The sequence below is a fragment of the Seriola lalandi genome, unplaced genomic scaffold (assembly GCF_002814215.2).
Source record: "Seriola lalandi dorsalis isolate HSWRI2012SDOR001 ecotype SW California unplaced genomic scaffold, Sedor1 jcf7180002054574, whole genome shotgun sequence".
NCBI lineage: Eukaryota > Metazoa > Chordata > Actinopteri > Carangiformes > Carangidae > Seriola > Seriola lalandi.
The window spans coordinates 1,916,103-1,938,773 of NW_019525127.1; the positions used below are offsets into that span (position 1 = coordinate 1,916,103).

The window sequence follows — 22,671 nt, forward strand, 5'->3', positions numbered from 1 at the left end:
GGGCCACCAGATCCTGAGGCCCAGGGCCAAATAAAACTGGGCCTCAGATTCCTTCACTGCCAGCACTGAAGCACTTTACCTAAACCTGCTTCCACAAACAAGCCATTTACTACATGTTGGATGTAGGGTGAGGTGGGCAACATATTACAAACACCCTCTAATACAAGAAGTTCAGTACAGCTGCACCACCAGCGCCCTCACGACAGTCTCTAGTATATCTGTATATCTGGATCCCCGTCTGGACGACCAGATGCACAGAATTCTTTAGTCGCTCATGCCATCAAACTGTTAAATGCTCAAGATGAGGCAGCTGATGATCAGCCTTCCATATAATACTGGAGGGTGATGATGGTGCCCCTGTTTTTATTTCTGTTATGCAACGTGTGAAGCACTTTGAACTGCCACTGTGCAAGAAATGTGCTATATATAAAAATAATTTGCCTGTCCTTATTTGAACCGTTGATGATTGGATGAGATGATGATGACTGGATGTGCACCAGAGGTTTTATCTTGTGCACTGATGTACATTATTTTATATGCACTTGTGTGGGAGATTCTAGCATGAGTATATATATATATGTATATATTATATTTTATATATTTATATAAAATATAACTTCTAATTGTATATTATACTATATATATATACAATATTAATACGTTTGTTGTATTTTATCATGTTTTATATTCATCTCTTTGTGAGAGAATATCTATTGATATTGCATTGCACCATACAGGTGTTTCTATTATTTTGGCCACTTTTTTTTGTCATATTAGTGTTGAGCCAACTGTTTGCCAAACTTCTTATGTCTCTCTTGAGTTATTGATAAGACACTGTTGAACAGAATTTCTGACAACAAAAGGCTGACTTCGGATTTCCTAAGTCGAAAGTAGGAGTTTACGAGTCACACCTGAACGCAGCACAAGTCCTCGCCTCTTTCTTCGCTGGGAATAGGCCTAATACTCTTTGACAGTTGGAGATAGTTGGCTGCCGTGGACGGCGTGTCAGGTTGCTGATTTCCCTGGGTTTACAGGTCGCACCTGTGTTCAACACTTCTAACGTCGCGCTGCAAACTCTGGACCGACGCAGAGTGTTTCTTTCACCTTGAAGTCTTTTTCTTAAACATGTTTAAACTAGCCTGAGGTTATTAGCGAGTCTTAGATAGACCTGAAAAAAAACAAACATCTGCGTGGTATAAACAATGTCGTACACTTAAAAAGCAGCGGTTTTCCTTTCACCTACGTGTGGATAAACTTTGGCTGAAGTAGGCATGGAGAAGTTCCTTCAGATATCTCCTCACTCTCTGGCTCTGGTGCTGTCGCAGGTTTGCAGAGAAGATGAGGAGCATTCACCATCATCACCGGCCGTGCTCTCAGTGAAGTTACAGCATCATAGCGGCTACGAGGTCTTCGCCAATTTCAAAGCCGTAAACATGCAGCATTTCTGGAACAAGGCGCTGACACACGCGCTCTCCGAGATCTTCTTCCTGGGCTGGATAGATGAGCATGTGCTGCTGATCCAGGGCAAAGAAGTTCACCTCCAAGTCCTCAGGAACGGATGGACTAGGCGGACACTAAAACCACCTCAGGGCTTTGACATCAAGTGCATAGGTGAGTATGTTTGTCCCTCGTGTCATTTAAGTACAAATTGGAAACAGTGACGCTACATTTACAACAACACTAACCTAAACTGGAAACATTACAGAGCCATAAACAGAAAAGTGCGTGATTTCACTTAATCTTTATTCCACGTGGCTGTGTGTAGAGATCAGGTGGTTGGGTTGAGGCAGGACACTGAGCCTTTAAGAATTATTCATATGTTGGGAGGCAAAGTTTTTTTCCATCTCTTTTCTGTTCAGTTTGGAAATTTGACTTGCAGGATAACAAAAAATACACATCACAACAGACTGACCCATCAGTAAAGCAGACCTTATATATAAGTATAAAATTGAATGAAAATGGGTAAATCTTGGCTTCTATTCACTCAGTCTGTCACAAGGACTTGATCAGGTCACCTGAACATGATATATGCAGGGAGTAGACTACATAATTAAAGTCAAACTTGAACCCACCATCTTCATATGCATTTTGTTTTCCAGCATTCTCCATGTATAATGTCTAGAGCTGTAGGCTTGACTTTTGGTCTGGATTTTCTGACAGACTTGATTTGTCTCAGACTTGCAACTGACTTGAAATAAAAATTGAAAGTCTTAATTCCAACAATGTAAAGGAACAATGACAGATAAATAAAACGACATGAGCGAGGCTTTACATAGCTGCCTGTCTATTTATAATGGCCCTGCATGGAAAATGCTTGGTTAAGGACTCGTTTTCTGGTACATAAAAAAACCTTAGCAACACAGGTTTGTAAAGAAAGTGTTGTGCTGTGGTTTTGTAATGGTTAGCACTCAAAGACCTGAGATACTTGCAACTGTTTTGCAGTTTGCTTATGAAGACTAGAGACTTGTCTTGGACATGAGCCAAGGGATTTAAAAACAGTCTCTGTCACTAAGCAATGCAGAGATCCAACCTTGCCTCTACCAATACCTTAACTCAGAATATCAATACTAGTTAATCTAATAATAGTTTAAATCTGTTTACCTCACTGCACAGAGCTCACTGGAATAGTTTTCATATACATCCAGATTTATTTTCTGTTTGTGACTCTTAAGAGTTCAGCTGGTTGTTTCATGCAGATTTCCACACCTCTTTAATTGCTGGTAAATGCTGAGGATTAGCATTGAACCTCATATGACCCTCTTCTCTGTAATTGTGAGCTAAACACTTTCCCCTGAGGTTTTCATTTGATACCATGAGTATGTGAGTTCTGCTGGCAGGTTGCATGAAGCCAGTTGTATCTAGTCTAGAGTAAAGAAGGAGTTTAGGCAGCATCTCGCCTCATAACCGCAGCTACTTCATGTCATGTGAGCTTATGCATTCAGATAGAAGAGCCAGGACTGAAGCCCGGCTCTACTGCAGTTCAACATTCCTACACTCATACTCATCAAGATCGTAATTCATTGTATGCGCTGGTACAGGTTAGGACGACTTGGAATTGTCAGCAAGTCTAACCATTGCACCCATCATACTACCCTCACAACTTTCTGTGCGACTATGTGTGCGTGCAAACGAGATAGAGGCGTACAGCATGTAACAGATCATCTTATTTCTGTTTGTTTCACAGCAGAGCTTTGGTTTGGATCATCTGTTCCATCAGCGAGCTGCATCAAACTGCAGCAGAGAAAACACAGAAGGTTAGGGAGTAGAAGGGAGGGATGATGAAGACATGTAGAAGTCTTACATTTTCCAGTACTTGTTTGTTCGGTCAATCAGTCATTGTGTAAAACTGACTGACACACTGCAACTAAATGAAAGCATGGCCAATATCGCTAAAGTTTACTTAATGCATTAGTACTGGAATCAAAGGGATAAAAGTAAACATACCAGGGTTTTCCGAAGTGTTTTTATAGGGAAGGAAAAAATTAATACGCTGTTCATGAAAAGCAACACGAGCTTTCCAGAGAGAAGAGCAGCAGTGTTACGTCATGCAGTAAGTGCAGTATATTTAAAGCTGCACTCATCGGTGTTTTTAAATTAACAGCGGGTCAGATGACCTTGTGTAATGTGAAAGGTGTTGCTTGTAGTGACAAAGAGCACAGAGAATAATCACCTGATTCTGCAGCTTCCCTCAACTCTAAACAGCGTTTTAGCATCTTTCAACTAATTTTGAGATTAGCCACTTTATATTTGTGTCAACTCAACCTGTGCAGCTTCTCCAAATGTACAACATCATTTTCACTGAACTGTAAATTTGAAGGTGTATTGAAACTCTTCCGTGGCTCTGTGTATGTTATCAGTATTCTACATTACGGCTGCTGGACGCTGATTGTATTGAGCTGAAAAGTTCAATACCTGCTGTACCTTAAGGTCTATTATAGTCCAAAGTATATCTTAAGATAGTTGATTATGTGAAGCTGATTTCTTTCTGTGTCTGCCCATTAGAAGAGGCGACGTAGCTTCACTGACACTACAGAAGCAAATACTGATAAGCACTGGAATGTTTGTCTTATAGCTAATAACTCACCAGACTCTATAATGCTCTATAATGCCTAAACCAACAGAGCTTATATGCTGCTGGTGCAGATGGAAATGACAGACTGATGAATTTTTTGTATGAGATAAGTTTTTCACAACTAGGCCCGTAATCTAGGATAGATATTAACCCGGAAAATGTTTGTTGTGTTGAAACGCATGCAACAGTCAGGGGTTGTTTTTTATACTCACCTGTGTGCTGGACACATTTATTGGACAGCATAATCTGTTTTAAGTTTATTAGTAAGCTCATGTGAATTCAACCAGTAGTTAAATTTTAAACCATTTTGCCTCTTTGAGATCACCTGAAACAACTCCCACATGCAAAACATTCCTGTAACTCAGATCACTTTGGTGGATCAAAAAGTCCTCATATTTTTCAATTCCATTTGCGGTTTTTCTTCTTATGGAAAATGTCCTACAGTAACAAAAACAGTATACAGATGAAAACCAGTGCAGTATTGATTTTCTAGTGTGAGCTGCAAGTTGTTGTGTGACTCATTTTCTAAGCTGTGGAGTCAAGATGTTAGTTTGCGAGACAAGTTCAAACAAAGTTCAGACAAATACTATTTATTAACTATGTTTGTGCTCAGTATTTGGAATATTGTACACTTATAACAGGAGGTTATTGTATTTTATAAACAAGGTTCTGGACAAATAAATGCATCTGTAAAAGGCTTTTTATGGACATGCCTTGTACAAAAAAACTCACAGACTCTCGGGTATTGTTGAGTCTGCGGTGAAACAGGGATTGATTAAAAAGCTTTGTCACTTAAAAATAAAAACCTTACCATAGTTTTGTAAAGTCTTAGCAGGGACAATAATATTGTTTTGAAGTGCATTTTAATGTCAGGCTGCTACACACATAACTACATTTTCACATACTCCAGATTATCCACCAAACTGCCTGAGAATGTTTGATTAGGGCTGAGAGCCAAAAAGGAGCTGGATTAATACATTTATACAAAAGTTGTGTTTTTTCAACTGTGTGGAAACAAAGTGTTTTTTAATACTGACAATTCAATCTGATTAACTGAGGGACTTTGTATCCGTTAGCAGACTATAAACAATGGGCTGGGAGGAGTGTGTGCTCCTAAGGAAGGAAAAGTGGAGCATTTGTTCAGGAAAAACACTATTGCACTGCATTCCCTGCTATAGCCCACTCCTCCATTGGAAGGAAAGGGAGGGTCCCAACAGAGAATTGGGGGAAATGTTTGACGCAGCAGAGATTTGTTGCCATATATCTTTATGTCAGATCAGGATGTGTTATGCTGGCTGCTGTGGCAAAAAAACGCTTTGGTCTGTTTGTTCAGTGTTTGGCCTTAAGAGTGGATTTCTAAGAGTAGCGCGTTTTTAAAATGGTCCACTGGAGGACAGACCACCGGCAAAAAATGGAAGTTGGTTGAGGTTGTAAAGTGGCACAAATCCTTCAGTGTTGGACCGTTCATACTGGCTAACTGCTAATATAAACAGCAGGATAGTATTATTCATGCTCCCCAGAAGATGAATCCTAGTAAATCTGCTAACTAGAAATCCTCTGACTTTCCATCTAGCACCATCCTCAGGTCACATTTTTAGTTTTATCCAGGACTAAAACTACTGACATTCTAATGTTAGCATGCTAACACACTAAAATAAGACAGTGAATATGGTAAACATTATACCTAATACCATTATACCTATACCTAAACATCAGCATTGTCACTGTGAGCATGTTAGCATGGTGATGTTAGCGTTTAGCTCAGAGCACAGCTGTGGCTAAGTAGAGCTTCACGGAGCTGTGCGGCTGAACACTCTTAGTCTCATTTTTAACTAGGTCATGGACTCTAAGACCATGACGCTTGGTAAATCTATGATGGTGCGCATCAATAATAGATCATATTAATCTCCTCTAGGGCTGCAATGAACAAATTATTTTCATTATCAAATTAAATTGCTGTATTTTTCCTCAATTAATTGGTTAATGTTTTTATCTACAAGATGTCAGAAGATAGTGAAAAAAATCATTTTATAGGTCCCATAGCTCAAAGCCATGTCTTCAGATTGCTGCTTGTATCTGGCCAAGAGTCCTAAACCCAAAGGCATTTAAATCCCTGCCATAAATGACATAAATGATCAATCAGTTATTAAAATAGTTGCTGAGTAAGTTTCTGTTGATTGATTTGTCAATTAATCCACTAATCATTCCAGCTCTAATTGCACATTTTCACATTTGGTGTAACCAGGATTTTCTAACAAAAATTGAAATCATTGTAGTCACTTCACATAGATGATCATTGTAGTAAATTCACATGTATTTAAAAAAAACTCTCAGGATATGATGCTGTTTTGTGTGTTGATGGATGTCATATTTCCAGCAGCGATGCAGGAGTATTTTTTTTCCATGTAACAGACAGTCAGTCCTCGTCTATGTGGTGTCTGTCTGCTTTCTATCTTGAGTAACTGGCTCTTTAAGGGACCAGCACTCAAAGGTAACAGCTATGAGATCATCGGCTTGCGTCGTCATGGCAACAAAGGCTGTTGCAGCACTACTGAGAAATAAAATGGCTGGCGTGGTGTCGCTCTCCCTCCTCCCCCTCCTCCTCCTCCTCCTCCTCCTCCTCCTCCTCCTCACCCCTCCTTCCTTTCCCTTCCTCTCCTCTTTCTCTTTGGTATCAGTGAACTGGAGCAGATTGGTTGTGACACTGTCCCCCCTCCACCCGTGCCCCGTCCTGCCCTCTCACTTTGCTCCTTATTCTGTCCCTCCAACCGTCCATTCACACTCCACACATGTGAGTCAGCAGGAGTCTGCAGCAAGCAGGAGCTGCCACTCTGGACATGATTAAGGTGATGCTTTGGGGTTTTTTTCTACGGGGAGTTCAGCTGTTGTCCCAACAGTTTAGTTAGTGAATCAACCAGTGGAAAGCACTGATGAGACGGGCACAAATCAACACCTTTAAAATTATTTCCTTCCGGTTGTGGCTCTGTCAAGTCTTCAGATTTGGTCTTAGAGTCAGCGGAGACACAGAAAGAGGATGGATGGTGGTTAAAGGGGCCCCTCATCCTTCAAGAGCAGAGCTACTAATACAGAGAGGGTGAGGATGGAAATTTAGCCAAAGATTCAGAGCTCTTCCCATTCCCTGGACATCACCTCAGGGCCGGAAAATTTAAAACATTTTTATTTGTCTGTGTGTGTGTGTTTCGCGCTGTTGATATTTGCTCTCCTCTCTGCCTTATGTATGTCCTCGATCTCTCTCTCTCTCTCTCTCTCTCTCTCTCTCTCTCTCTCTCTCTCTCTCTCTCTCTCTCTCTCTCATGCACACCCCCCTCCTCCTCCTCCTCCTCCTCCTCCCCTCAGCCTCAATCACCCAGACACAGACGCATGCATGCTCACGCAGAATCGCGCGCAGCAGGCGGATGCGCGCATACACACTCTCTCTCTCTCTCACACACACACACACACACACACACACACACACACACACACACACACACACACACATACTCACACACCCTTCCTGGAGGTGCTGGGAGCAGCTGCAGCATTAGCGTTGAAAGAGATTTGCCGTTCACTGGAGTTTGCATCCCCCCTGTTAATGAATGGATGCTACAGCGATCGGCTCAGGAGCTTCTTCCGTTGGATTGCGGGAAACGGTGGATATCTATTCTTGAATTTATTTATTTATTTCTATGCTCTCCATTTTTTTCTCCCCACCCTCTCCTGGTGTGCTGTTGTCGAAAGGACGATGGGGTCTTGTGCTTGATCGGATAAAGATGGAGGTGAACGTGGCGTCTCCGGTGCTTGGCATACTATTGAGGTTTCACTGCCCATTAGGGTGAATGGAGCTTTTATTTCTGTTTTTTTTTTTTTTTCAAGTGGGCTCTTTTGTTTTCCGGGGATCGGCCGAGCACTCCTGTGGTGAATTGAGCTATTGTCGAAGACTGGGCCTCTTAAAGCTTTGAATCTTTGACCATCCATCCATCCCCTCCCTTCTTTCCCCTGTTACCTTCTACTCAAAAGGAACAAGCGGATCCCAAAACGTCCACTGAAATCTCTCCTCACCGTCCTCCTTGCTTCCAATGCCCCATTTCCCTCATCTCTACCCGTGCCCCCCCCCACCTCTCTCCTGCTCCCTCCTCCCACATCAGAGCGGCTACGTAATGTGCCTCCCTACGCATGCAAATGGGGATGCTACAAATGGTGGCTGGGACTGATGCCGATGAAAGGGTGATGCCTCGCGCAATCACCTGCACCTCTGCCACTGCTGCCACCGCTCCAGATCAGCCTGGGAGAGCCCAGCAGCCGATGACAACCACCCACAGTGTGAACACAGTCGTTTGTAGCTTGCTCGTGGATGTAAATGAGACGTGTGTATGTGTGTGAAGGTGCACACTGGTTCTTGCCATGTCTGGTGTGTGATCGCTCTAGCGGGACGTTCTTACTGATGCGGGGGAGGCACTGAGCCTGAGGTTGGTCGACCTCCCCCTGCACATCCCTCCCCCCCCTCCCTTCCCCACCTCCCTCCTTCCTTCCCCGTCCTCCCCATTCCAACCGCCTCCACTCCACCTTACCCCAGAAGCCCTCGGGGGGTGAAGGCCACCTGGTAAAGGGGTCACGATGAAGAAGAACCGCAGCAGCAATCTGCGGCGGGCCTGGCCCAGCTCGGAGCTTACTGAACGCCCGCTGGAGCACAACCTCTCTCGTAGTGAGAAAGACATCCGTGTGCAGAAGCAGCATCTTCCTCCCCCTCCTCCTCCTCATTTCTCTCCGTCCCCACCAAGTTATCGTGCGCCAGGTGAGTCAGACACTCCCACCAGGACAAGCTCCACCCTCTCTACGCAGAGTTTGCAAAGACACCGTTTGATTTGGGGGCAAAGGGCAGAGTTGAAAGAGTATTCAAGTAGGAAGTCTTGATAACTTTCAGTTTTCTTTACTTTCCCACTGTATTTAATCTCATTATAGGGCCTATCGCACATTTGGCTCATTTCAAAATTCATTTAACTGTATCTCAGTGGGTCCAAATCTCTGTAACTTTCTTACTTTCAGACACATTTTCATATTTCTTTCATATGCACTGACCCATATGTTAAAACAGATAAAAGCAATGGTAAAAAACAATGAAAAAAATGTACATTTGCCAATTTTTTACCATTTGAATGTTTTTTTATACATAAATAATATTTTCCTGAGTTGCCAAAAGTTCAGTAGTTGTGGGATTGCTTCACCTTAGTGTCAAATCTTGTGACAGATTCATGTTTTGTGTTTGTTGAGATTGCAAAAGGGCTTCATATCGTATCAGCAGTACTTCGTATCATAAAGTCCTGCCCTGCGTGATATGAAAATCACATCCTTTCAGTCCCTTTTATTATAAATATTTGCATATTTTTCTGCTGTCTGTCTTTCTTGTTCATTGTAAGATGTGAAACATAAACACTGCAAACTCATTCCCCCACTCCTGGGAGATTTTTTTATAACCCCCCCCCCCCCAAAAAAAAAAACCCAAAACATACTATAACAGCAGAAGATGGTGATTTTTCTCTTGTACTGATTCACTGGCAGATCCAGGTTTTCTCATGTTTACTAGAAACCGAGTAAAGCTTTGTAAAGCCACATAAAGCTTGAGGGGCTGTGATACTAAGCAGAGATAACGTCATCGTGTTGCTTAACTGACCATTCAGCAGAGTGCGGTGAGGAGGCAGGGCCCTGCACAGACAGCACAGGTAAGAGCTGTGAGCAGTAACGGACAACGAAACTTTAAAACTGTCATCAATCACGCAAAATTAATTCTGTAAACTACCTGTGAATTTTAGAAAACATTATTAGATTATTATAAATTATTGTTATTGACAGATTAGAAATCAAAAATGGCAGGTTTGATGTTACAGCTTCTATCCATCGTGTGGTGTGATTCTCTATTGATCACCAGATTTAGGTCAGAGGAGAGGGTCACTACAGCACAGATGCTGCAGCGGCGGATCCAGTGTGTCGCTTTACAACCTTTCAGTAGGGCAGATGTTTGCTCTCAGAGGGGCTTGAAGCCGGGCCGGCTGGTTGTAGGATGATCTCACTACTCACTACTGCTGACAGCAAAGCCAGCTTAATTCAACAAAGGCAACAGAGAATTTCTGTATGTAAGCTCTGAATGTGGCGCTAAAGTCTGTCATATTGTTACATTTCAAACATTTTGACTTGCTGTGGGATTGTGCGAGCTTCCTTTTCTGTTTGTCAGATGATGTGAATCGGATAAAGAGGTGGCAAAGATTCAGGTGATCTCACGCTACCGCTACGGCTGCTGCAGCAGCAGCTGCCTCGTTTTGCTAACCTACGAGAAACAGGAGGAATGAGAGGCTAAGGAGGCACAGAGAGGAGGGGTGGAGCCGTTCCAGGCAGCATGCAAACTGCTGCTGTTTGACCATTACATCATAGCTTCACACGCTGCGCCTGCTGTTCATTCATGATCTAACAGTTGTGCTTGTGCCTCCTCCTCCTCCTCCTGCAGGTGACGTGTCTCCGATCAGTATGTCACCCATCAGCCAGTCACAGTTCATCCCACTGGGGGAGATCTTGTGCCTGGCCATCTCTGCTATGAACTCTGCCAAAAAGCCTGTCAACCAGGAGGCTCTGGTGGAGCACCTCACTGCCAGCTTCCCAGGTATGATCCTCTCACCTTGTTCCTGAAGTGGGACAGCATTAAAGTATGCAGAACACGAATACATTATGGGACTTATGTTGTTGGAAAAGCAGCAGCGTCCATAAATACTAAGGTAGAAATATTGATTTTTGTGTGTCGTACCTTAGTTTGTTCATCACCCTTTTACTAAATTCACTAAGCCAAAGATTTAACCACTTCAAGTTTTATATCCAAAACACATGTACTGCAGAGGCCAGGTTCAGAGAGCAAAGTAAAGCTCTATATAGCATTTAAACATCTATTGATCTCACTTATTGGTTTCCTGACACATTTCAGAGATTAATGAAGAATTGAGATATTTCAGTGCTTAAAATCTTGCAAACAGCATCGTAATGTTTCAACTGGAATGAAACGATAAGTCGATTGAGCAATTAATTGATCGACAGAAAATGAACTGGCAACTATTTTGATGATCGACAAATCATTTTATCATTTTGTCATTTTTCAGGTGAAAGTTCTGGCTCCCACTCCTCAAATATGACACATTTCTTTCTCATGAAATATTGTAAATGAAATATCTTTGTATCTTAGACAGTTGGTCGAATAAAACAGGTGATTTGAAGACGTCAGTTTGGGTTCTGGGAAATTATGATGGACATTTTTCACTATTTTAAAGAGGAAATGATTAATTGATTACAATCTTACACAGATAATAAATCCACAACTTCTCTTAAGCAGTGTTGGTGAAACAAGCTTAAAATGTACTAAACCACAGTGAACATCTTTGGCTCCCTGTTCCATTCTCATTTTTCTGAGGTGACATCTACATGTTGATTAATGTGACATTGAAAAAAGTATTAATGATTCTGTATTGTGGATGATCTGAACCTTTTTAACTGAACAAAAATACCCGGATAAGCATTAATTGTTGAACTTAAATAAATGATACTATGCAAGTAGAATTATCTATGTTGTTATTATTTTCTTCTTATTATATTATCTCTTCTTGAGAAGCCAAGGGCTTTTAATTGATTGCAGCCCTAAATCAGAACTTTCTGATCGTTTTGTAATTTTCTTTCTTTTCTCCAAATCATCCCTCTACTCCAACAAAATGTTCACAGTGTCCTGTTTTTAACAGTTTAACATAACATTTAATATTTTAATAGTAACTATTGCCTTTACCAAAGTGTGTAAAACATTTATTTTCAGTACTATTCTCAAACAATATTGGTGAAATAGCCTAAAATGCACAAAAGCACAGCCAACGTTTTCAGCTCCCTAACACAAGGTGTAAGAGCACAGGTTTAATCACTGCATAGCCAGGTTGTCAGTTTTTAATGGGTTGCATATTCTTCAAATGTATCTTTTCTTCTGTACAGTACCAGAGTGGAGAGGAGTTGAACTTATAAGTTGCATCATTTCTGTGTAAAAAAAATTACACAGGGGTGATGTAATGTCAGGCAACACATGGTCTTGCAAGACAATGGTTATGAATGGGGTTTAGTTAATGTTGATTTGGTCATTTACAGTATATTAAGTCTTTCAGGTGACTCATGATATATATAAAACATAAAATTCCTTTTAATGTTGTAAAATAAGTACAAAATAGACCTTTGATCATTCTCATTTTTAGAGGATTATGAAAAAATTAAAAGGACATTTTATACTTATTAAAAATAAAAGGGAAGATTCCAATAAACAGCTGTTAATAAACTCTGATGTAACCACCAGTGTGTTTTATCTGTGAAGTTGATTTGTGAGATCCCAAAAATTCCAAAAAGATACTAATTACTAAATATGTAAGACTGAATCGGTTTAGGGGAAATAGGTATAAAACACAGTATGAGACATCTAAATTATTTCCATGTTGGAATGGTGCATACATAATCCACTGATTTGGCAATTTGGCTTCAATTAACATGTTGGAATAGAAGATATATTTACCATGTGTACAGTATGTGATACTGTCATACACTTGGGAGATTTTGTGTTTTTGTGATGTGAGAAATGTAATGGGTACATTAATGGGAAATTGTTTCTGAGGTTGAAAAATACTATGGATTTGATCATCAGAAGATTATTAGCAGGCAATTTTGCATGCATGATGTGACCATTAATCAGGTCCAATTAAACTGAGGTGTTTTTTCTGGAGACCTCACCATGATTATCTGATAGCAGTTCTCACACAGAGACATTTCTTAAATTATGACCTGTTCGTTTTCATTACCAAATTGTTCCAAGGTGGCAACAAAATGTTCACAATGTCCTGTATTTAAACTATTGTAAAATAAATCACATCACTTAAAAATGAGTATATAAAACTGTGAATCAACTCAGTGTAATCTGTTCCCTGCAGGCGTGCCTACACCCAGCTCAGAGGTTCTGCGACATACTCTGAACATGCTGGTGCGAGAGAGGAAGATCTACCCAACTCCAGAGGGCTACTTCATTGTCACTCCCCAAACCTACTTTATCACTCCCTCCCTCATCAGATCCAACAACAAGTGGTATCACCTTGATGATCGGCTGCCAGAGCGCCAACCGCAACAACAACAACAACAGCAACAACAACAACAACAACAACAGCCGCAGCAGCAACCTCAGCAATGCACTTCGCCTCAGTCTGGCAACGTCACACCATCTACACCTGGCTGCCTGAGAGAGAGGCCTCCTCGCAAGAATCACAATGACTCATACAATTCCTATCGCGAAGACCCCTCCAGACTTCACGCCTCTGCGCTCCAAAGTAAGTCACCAAAGGAGCACAGGGGAGATTCCTATCAAAGTAAGCCACCCAAGGATCACAACGGCGGGGAACCTCCACCGAGCACGTCAGCCAAGGAGCACCGAGGAGAACCACCTTCATACCCCTACCCCCCACTTCCCACCTCCCCTCCTGTCCAGCAGCAACCGCCGCCTCAAGATCCAGCCGATAAGAGCAAAAGCATCACTTCTTTCCCTTATAAAACTGACACTCTGACCAAAAAGAAAGAAGGAAGTGGTGGCAACGGAACTGGCGAGAAGCAATCCAAAAGGTTTGGACTCAGGCTCTTCCGACTGAGTTTCAAGAAGGACAAAATGCGGCAGCTGGCCACCTTCTCAGCCCAGTTCCCCCCAGAGGAGTGGCCTCTTCGTGATGAGGATGTGCCAACCACGCCCATTCCCCGCGAGGTGGAGATGGAGATCATCCGCCGAATCAACCCCGACCTAACAGTGGAGAATGTGGCAAGGCACACGGCTGTGATGAAGAGGCTGGAGGAAGAGCGTACGCAGAAGAACAAGGCGGGGTCTTCAGCCCAGCACAGTGCACGCAGCAGGAGGGGGAGGGGCCACCGGAGGGCTCCACATGGTAAGTCCCGCTCTCATAGCAAACCCCGGACCTCTAGGGGAGACCCATCTGAGGGTTCAAACTGGGACCTCGTGTTCATGGAAAGAGATTACCGCTTCTTTAGCCACTCGTTAGTTCGCTCGCCTCGGGAGGCCATGTACACCTTGGAGCGCAGGCGAAGTGGAGGTGCAACATACTTGGTCCACAGCAACCCCAACATTACTGAATCGTACTGCCCTGTTACCCCCGAGTGGGACGTGTCTGGGGAGCTAGCCAAGAGACGGACAGAGATGCCCTTCCCAGAGCCGTCACGTGGAACGTGCCAGTCCAGAGTTCAAAGAAGTCACAGTCACAATCAGGACAGGAAGTCGCGTCACGAGAGGTCCGATCAAGCTAAAGAACGATCTCGGTCCATGGACAACTCTCTCAAGGGTCTGTCACTGGGTGCGCCAGAAGACTTTGAACCCAGTCTGGAGGAGCGTAGTCATTACTACACTGACGACGGCACCCTGCGGGCCACGCAGAAGTCCTCCCACTACTCAAGGATTATGTTCTCTGCTGCTAAGTTCCACTCTGATTTTAATGTGCCTGATTTGGGGAAAGGGAGTTTGGACGAGTCAAGGATCCGGAGTACGATGGAGAGGAACAAAAGCAGAGACAGCTTGCCAACGTACAATGAGCTAATGGGACTTTCTCCTAAGCCCTCAACAGATGAGTACTTCCAGTGCAATACGTCAAATGAAACAATCCTAACTGCCCCTTCGCCTCAGGCAAAATCAGAATATGACACATTAACCTCATCAGGGGGACTCCGAAAGGGCTCTCCGGCTGACCGCCAAACGCCTCACCTCACCTCTCCACATACGATGGAGTATAAAGAGGACTTGTCGGCAGCAAAGGGACAAAACGGCTCGGTGCGACTGACACCAAGCCAGACGCCAGAGCCGGTGCAAAATGCCCGTTTGACGCCACACCAACACAATGTAGATCCCGGAGGGGGAGGAGGCGGTATGGTGATCAAGAGGAAAGAGATCTTCAGCAAGGACACTTTGTTCAAACCTCCACACAATGCCTTGTCCACAGGCTACGTGGACAGCAGCTACACCAAGTCCGGCACATTGCGGAAAGCCTCACATGCCAAATCAACAGAGGCCCTAGACAATCCTGAGCCCCAGCAGCCTTCCAATTCAGCCACTTCCTCAGCGTCACCTGCAGTTTTACAGGGCTGCTTAGAGCCAACAGTCCCCTCCGCCTCCTTTGACTATTATAATGTATCAGATGATGAGGAAGAAGAAGAGGCAGAGGAGGACTCGCACAAAGAGTTGGCGACAACAGAGGACAACAAAGACCACGGGGAAGTGGGTGGTAACGGTGGAGGCGGCGGTGGTGGTGGGGAGGGAACCATGCAGTGGCTCCTAGAGCGAGAGAAGGACCATGATCTGCAGCGGAAACTGGAGACCAATCTGACCTTACTCAGCCCCAAGGAGACGGAGAACAGCAGCAGTCAGAAGTCGGCCCACTCTGCCCGTTTGGACAGCATGGACAGCAGCAGTGTCACAGTGGACAGTGGATTCAACTCCCCCAGGTACATGCAAAAATTAACTGTGTATTAGATAAAACTGTTTTGGATACATAAGTACACAGTAGGACCAAATATATTCCAAAATTTTTAAACTCTTTTTGCACCCCAGAGCTAAAGGAAAGGTGTCATGGAGGTAACTGTTGAGGCTCTTACTCTTATTCTCATTCTTATAAATGTATTCACTGTAGCTGGTGATGTATCCAAAGTGAAATGATTGACCCATCTATCAGAACAGAGGATAGGAGGCTGGATTATGTAGTTATAGTACAATTCAGGTCTTAACTTAATGTGTATGTTGAGAATTGTACATCTGGACGTCATTACGGTTCTCATCTTAAGAGCATCTTTATATGGCTTGTTCCAATTGTTATTGTTAATACCAATTTTATGACATTATTGGTCAGTCAAGGCATCCCGGCAGCCAATTGGTAAGGAAGCATTTCATGCAATAACAATGTCCATGGTTCAACTCTACTCAGGGATCTTTTTTACATGTCACCTCTCACCTCTTCCCATGTTTCCTGTCCACTCTTCTTTTGCTAAAGCAGCCCCAGCTTCCTGCTTTAACAGCAGTCCAATAATAGTTCTGACAGCAAAATCCATCACAACTCTAGGCATACAGTATGTTGTTTTCAATCAGAGGTGTCCAGCAGTTTTACGCTCACATACCATTGCACCAGTTTCCATCCTGGGTTGTGGTTTTGGGTAAAGCACACACCTACGACTGTTAATATGGAAATTAAGTGTGGCCACCCTCACAATGTGAAACACAGATTCTGACGACTTTCATTACAAAGATGAAAGTCTTATAAAAAAAAAAGTTCATAACCACCAGATTCATGATGCAAAACATTAAATCTGCATACTTACAAATGATTAATTACATTGATTCTGTTGGTTGGTCTAACTTGGATGACCTGTGAAGTAGTTTAGTAAAGTACACTAGTGACATTTTTTATCCTGATGGAAAATTGACTTTTGAAATTAAGTGTAATAATAACTATATAACAATAAAAGACTCTATTGTCACAACTTTAAACAATACAGTGATAATAAGAAGCATAAAACAGTAATATTCATATGAACATGATGAATTGTTTCAACTTCACATTAACAGCTGCAAATAACTGCTTATCGGACAAACAAATGAACTAGCAAGCTATGTCTGCTACTTTAGTGAAACATGAACAAAGCGCAGCAGTTTGAAAAGCACCTCAGCAATAGTTACTTGACAGTTAAAGGACTATTGAATCTATCTACTATTACATTTCCATAACATTGTAGGATTTAATAGCAGCAGAGGCTGACCTATCCTGAGTTTATTCAAAATGCAACTCAGTCACATCTATCATCAGCCCCCACAATATCTGACAGATATTTCCCTCAGCAGTTGGTAGAGGCCAAAAATAGAACTAAAAGAGAGTGATTATATATTGGACTTAAATTAACCTAATGGTCAGAAACATGACTCCAAATTAATGATAATGTTACTCTACTGTTTCCACTGCCCCCAAGTGGCAAAGGATTTTGTTATTCCAGGTTTAAAGCTTATACTTAGACTCAGAGACTTGCTTTAATCTATTTTTATCTATCTTTATTATCTATTTTCTATGTATTTGTATATATTTTCAAGATAAATGAAAAATGTTTGAACTGCCTCTCTCTTTCCTGGAAGGAATTTGTTCTTTTTTATTAATCTTTTCTCAGTCAAAATATGCTTTAAAATAGTTTCTGTTGTATTTTAGTGGTATTCCTCTTTCTTACCAAGCACCACTTGTGTTGTACACAATATAAAATTAATTGGTTATTTTAATTCATGGTAGACATTTGACTTTCTTTTTAATTTTCTGTTGTGCAGGACACGTGAAAGCCTTGCATCCAACACATCCAGCATTGTGGAAAGCAATAGACGGCAGAATCCAGCGCTGAGCCCAGGCCACATTGGCACCAGTAGTATGGGACTGCCATTCAGCTTTCGCGCTATCCCAGAGCCCCCCACCACACAGCCTGAGAAACTCCAGAAGTCATCGAACTGCCTGGCCTCCATCACCAGCGTCTGACAGGCAGCACAGACTGAGACCGTGAAGGTGGTGGAGGAGAGAGGAAGAGAGGTGTTTCACCATTTTGACCCTCGCTTTCCTCAGCCAACACACACATACATACACATGAAAAAAACACGCACTCACACACACACACATCTTCAGACTCCTGAGAATCCATTTACTGGGACTGTTACAAAAACAGGCATGGCTTCAAGAGACTGTTCCCACAGCTTCAAGAACTTTACTGCAAAAAAAAGAGAAGAAAAACTACAGAATATCAAGACCACAGTAGGTGAAGAAACCTACCTGAAGTACTTTGATTTTGGTGACATGGACTCTAGTTTGGCTTATATCAAGATTCTTGATTATTGGTATTGGAAAGTAGTAGACTATAGGATTCAAGTTACATTTGGAAATATCAAAAAACTTTTTATATTACTTAACAATACATGTCCAATTAAATGTTCTCCTTCCTGAAATAGCGTCAAGTTCTTCAGGACGATTCAATGTATCAGCACAATGTCGAGACAATAAAAGTTGATCCTGAGAACAACGAATGAAAGATATAAAAACATAAATCAGCTCAGATTTGTGTACCGCAATGCAAATGATGTATGTATACTCGATACTTTTGATATCCTAATTATTATAATGGTGGTATTAAAGATGCTATGTGACCAAAATGATGTTTGGACAAAATGAGCTGCACCTCACCTCTCACATGTACATGACAGGACATCACAGGTACTCCACAAAAAAAATATCACCACAAGGCCCTGTTCTGGAGCTTTTGATCGTATCATGTGATCTTCCTCAGCAGATAGTTTGCTCAGTTGTCATGGTATTGTAGATGTTGTGAGATTGTTTCGTCAGCTACCGTTAAGAATGAACTTTTCAGTATCATCACAAATATTTGTTTATAAAGAGTAATTGATTTCAAGTTATTAACAGGTTCATGAGTTCTCAAGCGTGTGGTCAATGTAAAGATTTTGGGTTTGAGTCTGTAATTCTGAGCTTCATGCTTCTTTTATTTCTGGTTTTCACTGCTATATACTTCAAAAAGTGTAGACATGGTGCATTGTGGGAACTGTAGGCTGAATGAGTAGACTGTGTAACCAGTTTCTACGGATGCAGCTGACTACGCAGTCAAGGATGTTGGAAAACTTTAGATGTGAGTCGATTCATTTCGATTTCATTTTCTATTTTCAGTAAGTAATGGTTCCTAATTAAACTCAGATTGTCCAGAGTCAATTAAGTGATTAGTTAGGCGATTTATAAAGCAAAAATGTCAAAAACATTTGTTTCAGCTTCTCAGTGAAGATTTTCTGTCTATTAAGGGAATTTTATGGAATCAACATGGGCTTATAATTGATAGTTGCAGCCCTGGTGCACTGTGGGAATTGTAGGCAGAACGAGTAGTCTGTTCGACGACAGTTGCCGCAACAGCAGTATACAGATATGGATGTGAGTTTAAAAAGTTTAAATGGTCAGTTCAACTTAATTTGATTTTCTACTATCATTGAGAAAATAGCTCCCAATTAGGTATTGATACTGGCATCTGTGCATTATCCATAATAACCAGGATATTGTCTCTAGAAAGTAATAATCTTTAGAGCTAAAGCGATAAGTCAATCAACAGAAAATTCATCTTTCAAACAAAAGTGCCAGAACTTTCCTGGGTCTAGGTTCTCAAATGTGACGATTTCCTGCTTTTCTTTGTTTTATATTATAGTAAACTGCATTTCTTTGTGTTGGTTGGACAAAGCAAGACTTGAAAGTCAATTTGGGCTTAGGGAAACCGTGATATACATTTTCAGGATTCTCTGACATTTTATAGACAAAACACTGAATAAAAGAAATACTGCTGGGATCAGTTGGTAACTGTGAGACCCAATAAACAAATACTAGTGCTGTCGAGGGGGTACAACAAAGTAGCATACTTCATGCACTAGAGCAGCAACATTGTGAAAGCTTTTATTGCAGACATATTTCACGTAGATAAACAATAGTTTTCAACTTTACAGATCTACATCAAAGTTCAAGGGGGTTTAAATTAAAAGATTTTTATTTTAAATTCCACATCGCTCCAGCTCTAACACAAGTTTTGGGTTGATGGTAGAAGTCTCAGTAGTGTTGACATCAACAAATAGAAACAAAATTATGTTCTGTGATAGATAAGATTAGAGGCAAACTGAGTGTAATTTGAGTGAACTGGTCCTTAACTGACAGCATTTGTGGATCTAAATTCTATGAGTTTTGAAACACTCTTTCCGCCAGTCTGAACGAAAATCTACTTGTATTACTCGGCCATTTACGGAAAACAGGTGATCACCTGCTGACGACGCCATTTCTGCCTTTCAAAGTAGGAGCACGTAGTCTTCTATGTGTTGTTTTTTTCTCCAAATGAACGAGAAAAGTAAGTTTTATGCCTTACTATAGTATGACTTTTTTATGCCTTACTATACTATGACTTTTAATATGCCTTTTGATATGCCTGATAATACTATGAATTTTGGTGCTTTACTATGCTATGACCTGTTAATACCTTGCTATACAATCACTTTTTCACATCTTACTATAGTATGACATTCTATATTTTACTATACCATGAATTTTTTATACCTTGCTATAAAATGACTTTTTTGTGCCTTACTATACTATGAATTTTTATACCTTACTATACTATGACTTTTTATACCTTGCTATACAATGACTTTTTATGTCTTACTATACCATGACTTTTTTATACCTTGCTATAATATGATATTTTTATGCCTAACTATACTATGACTTTTTATGCATTACTATACTATGATATTTTTATTACTTTTTATGCCTTACTTTACTATGACTTTTTTATGACTTTTAATGCCTTACTATAATATGACTTTTTATGCCTTACTGTATTATGACTTTTTCATGACTTTTTATGCCTTACTATACTATGACGTTTTTATGCCTTACTATACTATGACTTATTATGACTTTTTATGCCTTACTATACTATGTCGTTTTTATGACCTTTTATGCCTTACTATACTATGACTTTTTATGGCTTACTATATTATGACATTTTTATGACTTTTTATGCCTTACTATACTATGACGTTTTTATGACTTTTTATGCCTTACTATACTATGTCGTTTTTATGACTTTTTATGCCTTACTCTACTATGACTTTTTATGCCTTACTCTACTATGACTTTTTATGCCTTAGTATACTATGACATTTTTATGACTTTTTATGCCTTAGTATACTGTCGTTTTTATCACTTTTTATGCCTTACTATACTATGACTTCTTATGCCTTACTATGCTATGACCATTTCATGACATTTTATGCCTTACTATACCTTGATGTTTTTATGGCTTTTTATGCCTTACTATACTATGACGATTTTATGACATTTTATTCCTTACTATACTATGAGGTTTTTATGACTTTTTATGCCTTACTATACTAAGACGTTTGAATGCCTTACTACACTATGAATTTTTATGCCTTACTATACTATGACGTTTTTATGTCTTACTATACTATGACGATTTTATGACATTTTATGCCTTACTACACTATGAATTTTTATGCCTTACTATACTATGACGATTTTATGACATTTTATGCCTTACTATACTATAATTTTTTATGCCTTACTATACTATGATATTTTTATGACTTTTTATGCCTTACTATACTATGTCGTTTATATGACTTTTTATGCCTTAGTATACTGTCATTTTTATGACTTTCTATGCCTTACTAAACTATGACTTCTTATGCCTTACTATACCATGACGATTTTATGACTTCTTATGCCTTACTATACTATGATTTTTTATGCCTTACTATACTATGATATTTTTATGACTTTTTATTCCTTACTATACTATGACTTCTTATGCCTTACTATACTATGACGATTTTATGACTTTTTATGCCTTACTATACTATTACGTTTTTATGCCTTACTATACTATGACTTTTTAAGACTTTCTATGCCTTATAATACTATGTCGTTTTTAGGACCTTTTATGCCTTACTATACTATGACTTTTTATGCCTTACTATACTATGGCATTTTTATGACTTTTTATGCCTTACTATACTATGTCGTTTTTATGACTTTTTATACCTTACTATACTATGACTTCTGATGCCTTACTCTACTATGACTTTTTATGCCTTAGTATACTATGACATTTTTTTGACTTGTTATGCCTTAGTATACTATGTCATTTTTATGACTTACTCTACTATGATGATTTTATGCCATTTTATGCTTCACTATACTATGACTTCTTATGCCTTACTATACTATGATATTTTTATGACTTTTTATGCCTTACTATACTATGACTTCTTATGCCTTACTATACTATGACGATTTTATGACTTTTTATGCCTTACTATACTATTATGATTTTATGCCTTACTATACTATGACATTTTTATGACTTTCTATGCCTTATAATACTATGTCGTTTTTATGACTTTTTATGCCTTACTATACTATGATATTTTTTTGACTTGTTATGCCTTAGTATACTATGTATTTTTTATGACTTACTATACTATGATGATTTTATTACATTTTATTCCTTACTATACTATGACGTTTTTATGACTTTTTATGCCTTACTATACTACGATATTTTAATGCCTTAGTATACTATATCATTTTTATGCCTTACTATACTATGACGTTTTTATGTCTTACTATACTATGATGATTTTATGACATTTTATGCCTTACTGTACTATGACTTTTTATGCCTTAGTATAGTATGACGATTTTATGACTTTTCATGCATTATTATACTATGACTTTTTATGCCTTACTATACTATGATGATTTTATGACTTTTTATGCCTTACTATACTATGACTTCTTATGCCTTACTATACTATAACGATTTTATGACTTTTTATGCCATACTATACTATGATGTTTTTCAAAATTTTTATGCCATACTATACTATGACGTTTTTCAAAATTTTTATGCCATACTATACT

General features: G+C 40.1%; 1 protein-coding gene across 2 annotated transcripts; it reads left to right on the plus strand.

Annotated features, from left to right (window-relative positions):
* Positions 1-983: 983 nt before the first annotated feature.
* On the plus strand, positions 984-18,338 carry stox2a (storkhead box 2a). 2 transcript variants are annotated; one of them, XM_023417440.2, is made up of 4 exons: positions 984-1,611; positions 10,572-10,724; positions 13,060-15,616; positions 17,472-18,338. In XM_023417440.2, the coding sequence occupies exons 1-4, from the start codon at positions 1,272-1,274 to the stop codon at positions 17,671-17,673; spliced, it is 3,252 nt and encodes a 1,083-aa protein (XP_023273208.1). In that variant the 5' UTR covers positions 984-1,271; the 3' UTR covers positions 17,674-18,338. The 2 variants fall into 2 exon arrangements, with proteins under 2 accessions (XP_023273208.1, XP_023273209.1); XM_023417441.2 differs by lacking the exon at positions 984-1,611 and adding an exon at positions 7,414-8,867.
* Positions 18,339-22,671: the final 4,333 nt, after the last annotated feature.

Bases quoted from the DNA above. Each gene is read 5' to 3' on its own strand.
- stox2a (XM_023417440.2), top strand. From the start codon at position 1,272: ATGGAGAAGTTCCTTCAGATATCTCCTCACTCTCTGGCTCTGGTGCTG. The intron at 1,612-10,571 runs GTGAGTATGTTT...CTCCTCCTGCAG, and splicing joins CTTTGACATCAAGTGCATAG to GTGACGTGTCTCCGATCAGT. The intron at 15,617-17,471 runs GTACATGCAAAA...TCTGTTGTGCAG, and splicing joins AGTGGATTCAACTCCCCCAG to GACACGTGAAAGCCTTGCAT.